General features: G+C 42.9%; 2 protein-coding genes across 4 annotated transcripts in view; both read left to right on the top strand.

Moving 5' to 3' along the window:
* The first annotated feature begins 217 nt into the window (after positions 1-217).
* On the top strand, positions 218-3,351 carry eomesb (eomesodermin homolog b). Its single transcript, XM_061081757.1, has 6 exons — positions 218-741; positions 843-997; positions 1,285-1,406; positions 1,753-1,911; positions 2,208-2,269; positions 2,526-3,351. The coding sequence occupies exons 1-6, from the start codon at positions 218-220 to the stop codon at positions 3,313-3,315; spliced, it is 1,812 nt and encodes a 603-aa protein (XP_060937740.1). The 3' UTR covers positions 3,316-3,351.
* Positions 3,352-5,722: 2,371 nt separating this feature from the next.
* LOC133014779 (ankyrin repeat and IBR domain-containing protein 1-like) overlaps positions 5,723-13,012 on the top strand; it is a 37,011-nt gene continuing 29,721 nt past the window's right edge. The window contains exons 1-5 of one of the 3 annotated variants that reach the window (XM_061082042.1): positions 5,723-5,847; positions 8,277-8,561; positions 9,347-9,647; positions 11,420-11,602; positions 12,677-12,794. In XM_061082042.1, the coding sequence (XP_060938025.1) occupies positions 8,374-8,561; positions 9,347-9,647; positions 11,420-11,602; positions 12,677-12,794 (790 nt within the window). In that variant the 5' untranslated portion in view covers positions 5,723-5,847; positions 8,277-8,373. Of the gene's footprint in view, positions 5,848-6,011; positions 6,151-8,276; positions 8,562-9,346; positions 9,648-11,419; positions 11,603-12,676; positions 12,795-13,012 lie in introns of those variants that run through there. The other 2 variants (XM_061082043.1, XM_061082044.1) reach the window with 2 other exon arrangements.

Raw genomic sequence — 13,012 nt, forward strand, 5'->3', positions numbered from 1 at the left:
AACAGATTGAGGACGTTATATTTGTAGCTCAGACCGTCCTTAACCCCAATCTGTGTCTGTCTCCAGGATTTAGACGCGACTGTGTGCAGGCAGGAGACACCTGAACTAAAGTAGATTCAGTGACTCTTGACAGGGAAGAAAAGTCCTCGGGCAAGATTGGTGTCAACCGGGATCAACGAGAGCAATCGACCCCTGAGCCAGGACCAGAGAAGCAGCCATGCTCGGCGGTGAAGGAGAGAGCAGCACTTTCTCTTCCACTAAGGAGGCATCGGATGAGAGGCGCAAGTCTCCATCTGTGGAAGGGGATGATGTGACCGCCCGCAGCAGGTACCCGGAGCACGGGGTGGGTGCCGAGCGCTACTACATCCCTCCATCAGTGTCCAAACAAAGCCCGGAGACCTCCAGCCCCTGCTCCTTCATCCCCTACACCCCCGGTGGGCCGGTTTACACCCCGCCCGGCGCAGGCAGGTACCCCTCGTCCCTCCACCTGGGCTCCGTGCTGCCTCCCGGGGGGTTCTCTCCCTCCGCGCCCGGCCGCAGTCACTTCAGCTCGGCGTACCAGCTCGGGCAGAGCCCCGGCTGCATCTACCCGCCGTACCCCGGCTCGGGTTCGGCTCTCAGCAACATGACCCTCCCGAGCACCGGCCCCGGTATGAGGGCCCAGGTCTACCTCTGCAACCGGCCGCTGTGGTTCAAGTTCCACCGGCACCAGACGGAGATGATCATCACCAAGCAGGGCAGGTGAGGAGGCAGGGGCGCTCCGCAGGGATGGGAGTGAAACCAACTTTTATTCCCATGCGTAATAATGAGGACTTCTTGTAATTCTGTGCCGCGTTTTGCAGACGGATGTTCCCGTTCCTCAGCTTTAACATCGCTGGTCTCAACCTGTCGGCGCATTACAACGTGTTCGTGGAGGTGGTGCTGGCGGATCCGAACCACTGGAGGTTCCAAGGTGGCAAGTGGGTCACCTGTGGGAAGGCGGACAACAGCAGCCAAGGTACCGATCCAGGTCGATATGAGGCATTTATCTGGATTTTTTCATTTGAATCATTTAGCTAAAAAAAAGGGGGAAATGGAAATGTGTAAGCTTGGCCCATGCATGCATGTAATTGGCAGATTTTCTATTTGCAATATATGTGTAATTTCGTGTAAAATTAGGTTTATTTAGGTCTTGAATACATTGTAGGTCCAAGCTGAACCCCCTTTCCCCCCCAATGAAATAAATTAAATTAACATTGTATTTGTCGTTGGCTATGACGTAAAATGTATTCTTTTTTATTCCAGGGAACAAAGTGTATATCCACCCAGAGTCTCCAAACACAGGGGCCCACTGGATGAGACAAGAAATCTCCTTCAGCAAACTGAAACTCACCAACAACAAAGGAACCAGTCACAGTACTTCACAGGTAAGAAAAGCATTTACATAAACCAAGGCTTGAAATACAGATGCAAACTTTAAACGATTATATGTAAAACAATTCTGTTTAATTGTGATTATTTTTTTTAAGTAGCTAATCATATTTTTTATTTTTGCATGTTAATGTACGACATTAAGCGCAGGGTCATTTTCCACGTTTTACTTTCATGTTTGGAAATTCATTTGAAAGGTTTTTTACGCAGCACTCCCATGGAGAATATGAGGATATTTTGCAGGACACAAGTTGTGCAAACGAACTTTAATCGAATAAACAAATGCGCCATTATTCAAATCTCTTTACATTTTTAATAATAAAACGAGTGTTTTGTTTGCAGATGGTTATCATGCAGTCGCTGCATAAGTACCAGCCCAGGCTTCACATCGTGGAAGTGACGGAGGACGGAGCGGAGGACGTCAACACTGACGGGAAAACTCAGAGCTTCACTTTTCCAGAGACGCAGTTTATAGCTGTCACAGCCTACCAGAACACTGACGTAAGCAGGACAACACACACACACACACACACACACACACACACACACACACACACACACACACACACACACACACACACACACACACACACATCTCTTCTATATTATAGCCTATGAAATATACATAAATTAATAAGACATTATGCAGTTGGCTTGTTGCATATTGTTTGAAATTTCTCATTCCCTGTACTTGGACAATAATAAAAAGTATGTGCACTGTGCTACCTTACATTTTTTTCTCGCTGTTTCTTTGAATAATAGTGTTTTGCTTGTTCTTCTGCCTTGTTCTCTTTTAGATCACACAGCTGAAGATTGATCACAACCCTTTTGCCAAAGGATTCAGAGATAATTATGATTCGTGAGTAATTGTCATACGTTCCTCATAAGATATGAATGAGTTTGAATATTTTTACAATAGGCCTACACGAAACTATGTGCTTTATTGCATCAGCTGTCTTACTGTGTTGGGATTTTCTCTCTGAATTTAACAACTTGAAATCATTTCCTTAGAATGTGGGAGCTCGCTTTGAAAGAAATTGCCACGCCATTGTTTCCACCCACTCAGACACTGTCCTTTCTTGACTTCACCATAATAAGTACATGTATTTTTACAGGATGTACACAGTTCCAGAGAACGACCGCCTCACCCCATCTCCAACCGACTCTCCACGTGCCCACCAGATTGTCCCAGGCGCCCGCTACACCATGCAGCCCCTCTTCCAGGACCAGTTTGTCAACAACCTCCCGCAGAATCGCTTCTACAACAGCGAGCGAGCAGTGCCACAGACTAACAGCCTCCTCTCACCTCAGACTGAAGACGGAGCCTCGCAGAGGTGGTTTGTCACCTCCATGCAACAAGGGGGAAACTGCACTGGCACCAGCAACAAGCTCGATCTGACACCTTATGATGGTGAATACTCGAGCGCCTTGCTTCCTTATGGTATCAAATCACTCTCCATGCAGACCTCCCACGCTCTCGGCTACTACCCGGACTCTCCTTTCAACGCCATGTCTGCAGGGTGGGGGTCCAGGGCAGCATATCAGCGAAAGGTCACCACGGGTCTGCCTTGGTCTCCCAGACCCAGCCCCACTGCTGGTTTGCTAGAAGACTCAGACAAAGTTAAACAGTTACAGATAGAGGAGGGCGTGAACGACGGCGGAGGCCTGATCTCCTCTTGGACGGAGACACAGTCATTAGCTCTTTCCCTCGACAAGGCTGATTCTTACGCCATGGCCTGCAAACGAAGGCGTTTGTCTCTCAATGGTCTGAGCACCGAGGATTCAACCTCTGACATTAAGTGTGAGGACTTGGCCTCAGCTACCACCAACAGTAGCTCCTATGGCAAGGACCCCCCCTCATCCAAAGCCATGGCAGCTTATTATTCCTTTTACACAAACCCTTAAAAATATGGCCTCATGTTGTTGTTTTGGTCGTTCTTCATCTACCACAGTGAACATATTATTCAGTTTTTTGGGAAATTTGTGAACCCAGATTTTTGTCTCAGTGGTTATAAAAGTACTTTTTTTCCGTCTGTGGTGACACAGGAAGCATTAAGGACACATTAAAAAAAAAGTGACACGTGCGTGTGAATTGCCACTTTCGGTTATGAGCTTATTTTTTGATCGCCTCAAGTATGAAGCTCTGCAGTTGCAAATTTGAAGGTGCCAAAGCAATCGTTTAAGTTTCCCCATAGAAAAATGGGGTTTGTTTGTTGCATATATCATTGTATTTGACTTCACACTGAAATTTTGTGTTTACAGATTATTTATTGAAGGCCTGTTGATATGAATTTTGGGCACTGACATGTGGGAATGCTATGCTATATGTACCTTCATTGCAATGTCCAGATATTTGATAATAAAAAGGCATACGTGTTCTATATGGAGGATGTGTGGTTATTTCAAGTTAAGACACTGTTCTTCTGTATAAATTACATGCTACACTTGGGCTTATGTGTTCATACAATATTAAGCTTTTCTTTAGTATATGATTGCAGACACATTAAGATTGCCTAAACTCAAGATATTACGTTTGCCTTATTCGGATCAGTCCATTTCAGATGTAAGCTAAAAATTGTGTGTTGGAGAAAAGGAGGATAATGCCACTAGAATCGACCTAACCCATTTTGGTAGACATTATTTAAATTAACTTTCGTTCAGACTCGAATGTCGAAAAGCTACGAGGCATATTTCAAAAGGACAAGGCAATTTAAAGTTGTAAAAGGCATCGTAAAAAAAGCAATAAAAGACATTACAAAATAAACATTCAGAAATAATTTTAAAAAGTCAAACAAATCAAATAATAGGACGTAGAAGTTAAAGAGGTGAAAAATAAATAAATATTTGATGGAATAAAATCTCAGCTTCATGTCCTATTATTTGTTTCTATGGACTGGGTCGCCCTCTAGTGAATTTTCATTGTAATCACACCCAATACACACCAAAGCGGCAGCCTGTTAAACTGTGATGGAGAATCGTGTCGTGACGTCACATTGACTTCAGTCTGCTCTCATCAACCAAAAGCAGATTGTATTTTGTATTGTTCATGTATTTTATTCATATTTATTCATGCTTTATGCTGTGCAGAATCCAATTCCGACTATGTGAAGGGGAACCTGTTACACACTGGATAAGACAGGCTAGTAACTCGTTTCCTCCTGCAGCAGTGAGATTGTACAACCAGCTCTGCTCTCAGTAGAACTCCACACACCCATTGTGGTCTGCACTTTCACTGTGGTTCAGATCTCTCAGAGGTTCAGCGTGTAGAATTCAGTGACACATTGCATGTTGTGGCTGAATGACCCTCAGCTCACCCTTTCCTTCCAAATATGAAAGAGAACCTGCGGTAGCCTTCAATTGTCATAACAACTCAAATGATTTTTAGTTTGTCTGTAAACAACATATCTGAACATAGAGTATTTAAATATAAAGGGCCCATTCTAGTGAAATAAACACAATTCGTACAATTGGATGATTACACACTTGTGAAAACCTCACTAGAATTATGTTATAATCAGTTTCAGAATCGGGATTTTATGGCCAAGTTAACACATACAAGGTATTTGCAGTGGTGTGTTTGTGCAATTGTTAATATAGAAAATATGAAATTAGGGGGAAAAATTAAACATAAAACAATACGATATACAGGAGGGAAGTGTCACAGTCACATGCAGGGACACGAGTTCAGTGTGATAGGGTCCCAGGCCAGAGACTAAGACCAATAAGGAGTCTGCCAATAAATCCCTCTCACCTAAATCTTACACACTGAACCTTTAACTCTGCAATATTCATACAGTGGTTCATACTAATCGATTCACTGTACATTTTCGTTCTTGTTTAGACACTGTATATACTAGCTTTTATTCCATTCATATGTTTCTACACTTTTTCTATTTCCTTACACTCAGATATTGCATGTAACTTATTATTACTCACTGATGCCTATATTGGACTCTTGCTCCTGTTATATTGCAAATGTCCCCATTGTGTTGCTAATAAATAATGATCTCTTCCTATCTTATCTTATCTTAAGTATGCACTTGTTGCTGCCACATAACAACATGCACACTGATGCTGAGCATTTAGGGGAAATAGGGAGAGAATAATAACATCAGGCTGAAAGATATACTATGCACCTGGTTGTCCATTGCTTAACAACCAGGTGTGTATCCAGTACAGGACTTTACTCTGTGCTGTACTGGATGTGTAATAACCTGGTTATACTGGTCAGGGGGATGTTTCAGCTGTTTCTCTCACAGTGGGTCCATGTTTCCCTGCCTGTGTTGAAACCTGGCAACCCGAGTGGCAGGCAGCAGAGTAGTTGACAGGAACAACATCCCACTATAGAACAGGGAACCACAGCAGAGAACCAGTGTTCTCCCAGTAGCCGCTGCCGGTCACCTCGCAGACACAGCGCCATGCACCGCGTGTGTGAGTGTGAGTCCCCCATACGTGTTACTCGTTGTTCACTTCGACTTTACACAACTGTGCTAGCTCGAGTTGACCAGAAAGCACCATTAGCTCGCTAGCTGCGCCGCTAGCGTGTGTGTGTGCTCTGACGTTCTCTCCGACGCAGATGCTAGCGTCATGGTGTTGTGTGTTTGTCTAGTTGTGAGTTAACTCAGCAGCTTAACAAAGCGGGATTGAGTGTTTGACACCGGGGCTGCTGACCGGAGCTTTGGCCGCTGCCGGTACCCGAGGTGTCGCTTTAGCCGGTGGATGTGTCCACTCGTCAGAAAGGTAACACGGCGGAGCGTCCACTAACACAACACAACACTGCGGCTAGCAGGCGGAGCTAACTAGCCCAGGACGATAAACAGCACACAACACGGGGGACAGGCCTGCGTGCAGGAGTGTAGTGACAAGTGACATGTCGCCTGTCTTCTGCCGCTGGCTCTCCGGGTTACCTAGCCCTGGTGACAGGGTCGGTACTAATAGTCAACTAGTTATACAGCCGGAGGGCTCCACTGGTTGCGTTAACCAGGTTGTATAAGTGTGTTCAAAGATCAGGTGTTTACACATGTTCTTCCCCGAGGTGGGATGTTGTGTGTTTATGATCTGTCCTGACGAGCCACCAACTTGACACAGATTCAGCTGCTGTAAGAAATATGTTATTCAAATGGATAGTTTAAGTGGATGTTATAACACATTTATATAAGTGAACAGTATTTAGTTATGGGATGGTTGGTTAAAGAACAAGTAATAAGTTGTGTCAGTGTAGTGACTGATGATAAATCTGTTACAGAGAGAGAGGAGGGAGGGAGGGGGGTTGGGGGGAAAAGTCCTGTCCCACTCTGGTCCAGCCCACTGTTTCACCAATCTTTATTTTACATTTTTATAGAGTGTTTTCAGAGAGCTGAAACTTGACAGTGGAAAAAGGATGGTCGTATTTTTAGGTAATGATTTATCCACCTCTGTACACGACTGGACCATGGGAGCACCCGCTCATAACTTGACATGTAAACAAATTGCGATCTGGTGTTAAAGAGCTAAAATCAATGCAGGAGGCTTTATTGTCCAAATCTTCACCGGGGTCTGAAAGTCTGAGATCACTTTCCTATTTGTAGAGTAGTCATTGACTATGTTTACGTGAACATTAATATTCTCTTACTAACCCAATAAAGACAATAGTCTGAATAAGTCACTGCCATGTAAACATCTATTTCTGATTACCTTAACCTGAATGAGGTCATTGTGGAGAAGTCCGCCATTTGTAGTAATCATAATCAAACAGCTCTGTAACACGTAAACAGGAATATGAATAAATATGAATATTTTATTAGCAACTCATGTAGACATAATCTAAACAACGTCTCAGAATAATATCAATTGTTAAATACTGCTCTCCATATAAACAGTCAATGTGTTGCTCATCAATATTAACTGAGTTCGAGAGTGACACTGACATCTCCTCAAACTACAGTGAGTGAAAATGACCAAGGGTTATGAAAAATATCTGGAATTAACTTATTTTCCATTCTCTGACACACAGGAACTGTCTCTTATGTAGTTTTAGATTACTTTTATTATGAAAGATTGGCTGATAACATCCACATATTACTGTTTACATAAACTGTGGAAAATTGTCAGTGGAATGTCGACAATTGCTTATCATTTCCTTTCGTCACACCGACTGACCGATTGAGAGCTGGAGATTAGGTAAACTAGAGAGGTGTTCATGGATCATTTTCTCCTTTGCTTGTGTACACAACTTAATCACAAGGCATAATCACGTGGAAAGATTTAAATGGTGGTGATAGTTAATGAACATTAGTATCATGAAGTATTGCATCCTGTGCTGTGTTGTGTGTATTTGTGCTGCAGCTCACAAAAAAATACGTAAAGCATCACACTGACCAAACAGTCATGACCATATGGTGCTCTGGTGGAAGCGAAATGCTGACTCGCTGCATGTTGCTGTTGAGTGGATGATCTCTTGCTTCACAATGACTCCTTGCCTCAGTAGGATGGGCAGCGTTGGCAAGGAGAGGCGGAAGCACCTGGTGATACCAGAGGAAGTCTTGTCCTTCTCTCTGTGTGAGCTTGTTGGCACAATGTTTGGTTATTCTTAACAAAAAAATAAAAAAAGAGAATCACAAGGAGCTGGTATACAGCGCAGTGTTTATGCAAACACAGGCTTGTGGCAGAGCAGACCGTGCAACCTTGGAGCTGCATGTCTCATCCTCGTGGTTGAGAGGGAGAGGAAGTGATTAATACTTTAAGACCCAGGGCTGCTATTCGTGAAACAGTGGTAGAAATACTAGCTGGCTATATTTGAGTCTTACCATTTTTCTTCGAGCAAGGCATCGTTGGACAAAAAACCAAGGCGCGAAGGAATTGAACCTTGTTTTTCCTCTTTTCTTTAGGACCTTCAGCATGCTGCTGAGTTGGACTTGAGCAGGTCGAAGACAACTCAAGAGGTTGCTGTGTCAGTCCGAGCTTGAACCCACAGCAGGAGAAGAGATGGGGAACACGGCGACCAAGTTCCGTAAAGCTCTCATCAATGGGGATGAGGGGCTCGCCTGCCAACTCTATGAGAGTAACCCGCAGTTCAAGGAGGCTCTGGATCCCAACTCTACCTACGGAGAATCCTACCAGCACAACACTCCACTGCACTATGCTGCCCGGCACGCAATGACACGCCTCCTCAGGTCAGGATGGAGCCCAAACAAAATCAAACAAACAAGCAGACATAATGCACACATTCAGAGTCTCACATTTTTTAGGTAAAAGTCTTTTTTCGGTTGATAGATGCAGCACTAAATTGCTGTCCCTATGCTACCGATTCATTTGATAAATTAAATTATTAATTCTACTGCCTGTGTTTGAGCCGTTCAGCCTAGCAGGATTGCTTTCAGCATTCCTCTTACTTTATAGCCCTGTAATGATGATCAACTGGTCCCATCTATTACCTTATTGCTGCATCGTAAGAGCGAATTTTTCATGTTTCAACTTCATATAGCCCTGCCCCATCTGTCTCTCCACATAGCCATCTGTTAGCAGCTCTCAGGAATGCGACATGCTGGGTTGAAATAGGATGGGACTCCAAGAGCTTCCCACCCGACAAGCTAACAGCCTTGCATGTGTTTGTCTTTGTCTTTTCTCAGGCCCTGTCCTTTATTCGCAAATTTAAGGCTTACTCAATTTGCATTCATACATGACTTTAAAAAATGCAAGGGTGTGTGAAAAATGGCAGCAGGTGTCATTCAATTCAAATGGGACTAAAATATATGTCTGGATAGATTCCGGATGGATAAATATGTTTCTGTTTTGACACAAAGCTCTAAAATTCTGGGACTCAAGGCGGATTTGGACAATTTCAATTCACAGTTCCGCACGGTTGTTATTATGTAATTCTATATATTTAATTTCAAATATTATTTATAAGTATAATATTTAAACCACAGTTTTTCCTGTCCTTGTCTTATTCTGTCAGGTATTTTCTCTTAAGCAAAGATGGGAATCCTAACAAGCGTAATGTGCACAATGAGACGTCTCTGCACCTTCTCTGCATGGGGCCCCAGATCCTGATCTCAGAGGGGGCACTGCAGCCCCGGTTCTCGCGGCCATACGAAGATGAACAGCGTCGGGCCGAATGCCTACAAATCATCGTGGCATGGACTGGGGCAAAGCTGGATCACGGAGAATACGAGAGTGCTGATGTCAATGCTACAGACAACAAGAAAAACACCTGCCTGCACTATGCCGCTGCCTCAGGGATGAAGACCTGTGTGGAGGTGAGGTTTTTCAGTCTGGGCTCATGTAAAATATTCTCAAGTATTAGATTTGGGATTTAGATCAATGTCTCTGTAGATGGAAACTGAAGCGTCTCACCAAGACAGGAGCCATTTGAGTGGGAGGAAGATAAAAGGCTAAGGGAGATGGATAGATAGATTATTCATAATCTGCCCTTTTGTGCTGTGAATATTTGTAGTGTTGTGGCTGGTGTGTGGCCTCGTGTTTAGATCCAGTCGCGACCCTGGTTAAGGGACAGTAATTTGCAGGCTCACATACATTCCATTAAGTGTGATCAAATACCTCCTTGGTGAGTTTTGGGAAGAGAGTGTGCAGCACAGAATGGCTTCATTAATCCCTGGGGCAGAATACACCACATATAAACGTCAGACAGATAAATTAAGCTGTCGTGCTGTTTCTCTTAGTATCTGTCCTCGTTAAGACCACGAGTTTAGTTTTGGAAAAGGAGTTTGTATAAAACCTTGCTTTGTAATCCTCATGAAGAATTTAGTTTACAATATGAACATCTTTTGGATTTAACTATGGCTGCAAAACTAATCATAGATTGTCACAATGAGCTATAGCCTTAATTCCCATGACGCATGATTGTGTTATCAAATTACAATTTGCGACTTATGCAGTACAAAACATCAACATGTGGATGTAGCCCTGTAGGTCTGTTGTGATGGAAAGACAGAAATCCTACATAATTTGTTTTAAATTATAGCAAAAAGCAAAATGTAAAGAATAGTTTGGACACATTTTTTGTGGGAGGCTAAAATTTCACACGAGAAGTATTCTGATATATAACTGTATACTGTTCATGGGATATTCGTACTTGAGCAAACATATTTACTCAACCATTTACAGTAAATTATACATACATACATATACTCCCTAGGTGGTATACACACACACATTTTTGCGTATATACACTTTCCTTTCAACCAATAATGATGTTGCACCTGTTGATTATTGCCGCTTTATAAAGTCAGAGTTTGTAGTTTATCGTCAAAGATATGAATTTGGCTTCTTGGTAAGATTCTCCTCATATACATTGTGATCTGTGTCCCTCCCTTCATTTAGGGGTTGTGCGGCTTTTTTGAGCCATTTCTGGCAATTTTTTTACATTCTACTAACAATATCCTCAGCACGTATTTATCTCATTTTGAACTATGCAGTTCTTTTAGATTGCAAAGGTACATTCCTTTAAAAGTAAAATCCTGAAAACTGCCTCCAGGAACCTGTGGACAATTCCAGATGATTTGCAAGTGGTTTGCTACTGTGCATTCTCAGGACTTCCAGCAGACAGTCTGATTAGGGTACTTAGTCTTTTGCACTGGAGAACAGAATAATCAAATCACTCATCTTCCAGCTGAATTGTGAAAGAAATATATTTATGTAAATTTTGTTCAGAAGCACCGCTGTAACTATCAAAAAGAGGCTTTGTCTCTGCTTCTGCTTTTAAGAGAGCCTGCATATCTAAAAGTGAAAATGTTTGAGTAAAGATAAAGCTAAACTTGTTGAAATTGTTCTTACTAATTATAATCAAATTGGTTGTGATCAGTATTCCTGACATATTTTTGTACCCTTACTCTCAACTACCTAAAAATCTGAGTCAGTGCACCAGTCCACCTTTTTCTGATTTAATGTATTTCAATATACATATTTAACCAGTGAGCTTTACAACATTTTCCTGCATACAGTGTGCCCCCCCCCCCCCACCCTTCAAGATTTTAACACAAATTTTTCCCCTTTGTTTTCTCTGTCTCAGTTCCTGGTGCAGAGAGAGGCGGACCTGTTTGAGGAGAATGAAAACCGCGAGACTCCGTGTGACTGTGCAGAGAAGCAGCACCACAAGGAGTTGGCCCTATGCCTGGAGTCGCAGATGGTCTTTTCGATTGCCCCTGAGGCAGAGGGGATAGAGGCAGAGTACGCAGCCCTTGACCGGAGAGAGGTAGAGAATAAAATACTAAGAGGCAGTGGGTACACAGCTCTCAGTTTGTTCCCCTCAACTGGTGTCACTGTCAACAAACGTATCCCAAACTTCTTCTACAAACTCCCCACTTTATTGTTTGTTATTGATATAAACTCTGATCTAAACCTACACAAAAAAAAACACAAATAGATAGTGCTAATACAGAACCTCCTTTGTCAGCTGTATAATATTGTTAATGATACAGACCTACAATTAAATAAAGTTTTTTTCCCACTTGAGAGTCTTTAACTTTATAACTTTATACACTTTAGTAAATAACGGAGAAATATTAAATTTTGTAAGAACTGAAACAGTTTCAGTCAAAGAGTTGTTAGGACGATAGTGTTTAACAGGTGAAGTGTTTTTTTAAAGTTAGCTTGAATTTTGTGTATACACACACGCACCCACACGCATGCACACACACACGTTTGTACAGCTGTCTTAGTGAGGACCCTCATTGGCATAATGCATTCCCTAGCCCCTTACCCTAACCCTAACCATCCAAACTAAATGCCTAACCCAAACCATAACCCTTAACCTAACCTATTTCTAACCCATAAAACCAAGTCTTAACCCCCAAACAGTCCATTAAAGAGGGTGACAGAGTGAGGACCGGCCAAAAGCTCCTCACTTTCCCAAAATGTCCCCACTCCGTAGATTGTAGACTGAAAGTGGTCCTCACAAAGATAGCTGTACAAGAGCACACACACGCACACACATTAGTCACACGAAATAGCCTGCCTCAAGGCATGTGACTCCCATCATCATAAGTCACTGACGTAGTCATGCGTCTGTAATCATCTATATTTGATTCGCTTTTAATACTTCTATTCTTTTCTCTCCTTTGCCTCATTCCTACCACTCCTCCTCCCCTGGTCTCACCATCTGTCTCCCTCTGCTCCTCCATTACTTCTCTCTGCCAACTTGGCCTGTTCAATTCCTGGTTCTGTCCCCCTTCCCTTCCTTCCCTCCTCTCTTATTCAACTTATTTATCATCCCCTCCTACCATGCTCACTTTGTCCTTTCCTCTCCCCTGCCCCTTTTTTCTTGTAGATATACGAGGGCCTGCGGCCTCAGGATCTACGGAGGCTGAAGGACATGCTGATAGTGGAGACAGCTGACATGCTGCAGGCCCCCCTCTTCACTGCAGAGGCACTGCTACGTGCCCATGGTACCATTAAACACACAAAGATACACACACAGTAACTCACAAGGTTGTGTCTGCTGGTCCTCAAAATTACTGGCAATAGGAGCATCCTTGTGGTTTAGTGTTTATTCAAATGCTATTTATTTCCAACATTGCTGGTTCAATTTAAGCTTTAAACCTTGGGTAGTTGTTATACTTCTTATAGCCCTCCTTTCGCTGTTTACTTGTGAAGAAATCATTTA

The sequence above is a fragment of the Limanda limanda genome, chromosome 11 (genome assembly GCF_963576545.1).
Source record: "Limanda limanda chromosome 11, fLimLim1.1, whole genome shotgun sequence".
NCBI lineage: Eukaryota > Metazoa > Chordata > Actinopteri > Pleuronectiformes > Pleuronectidae > Limanda > Limanda limanda.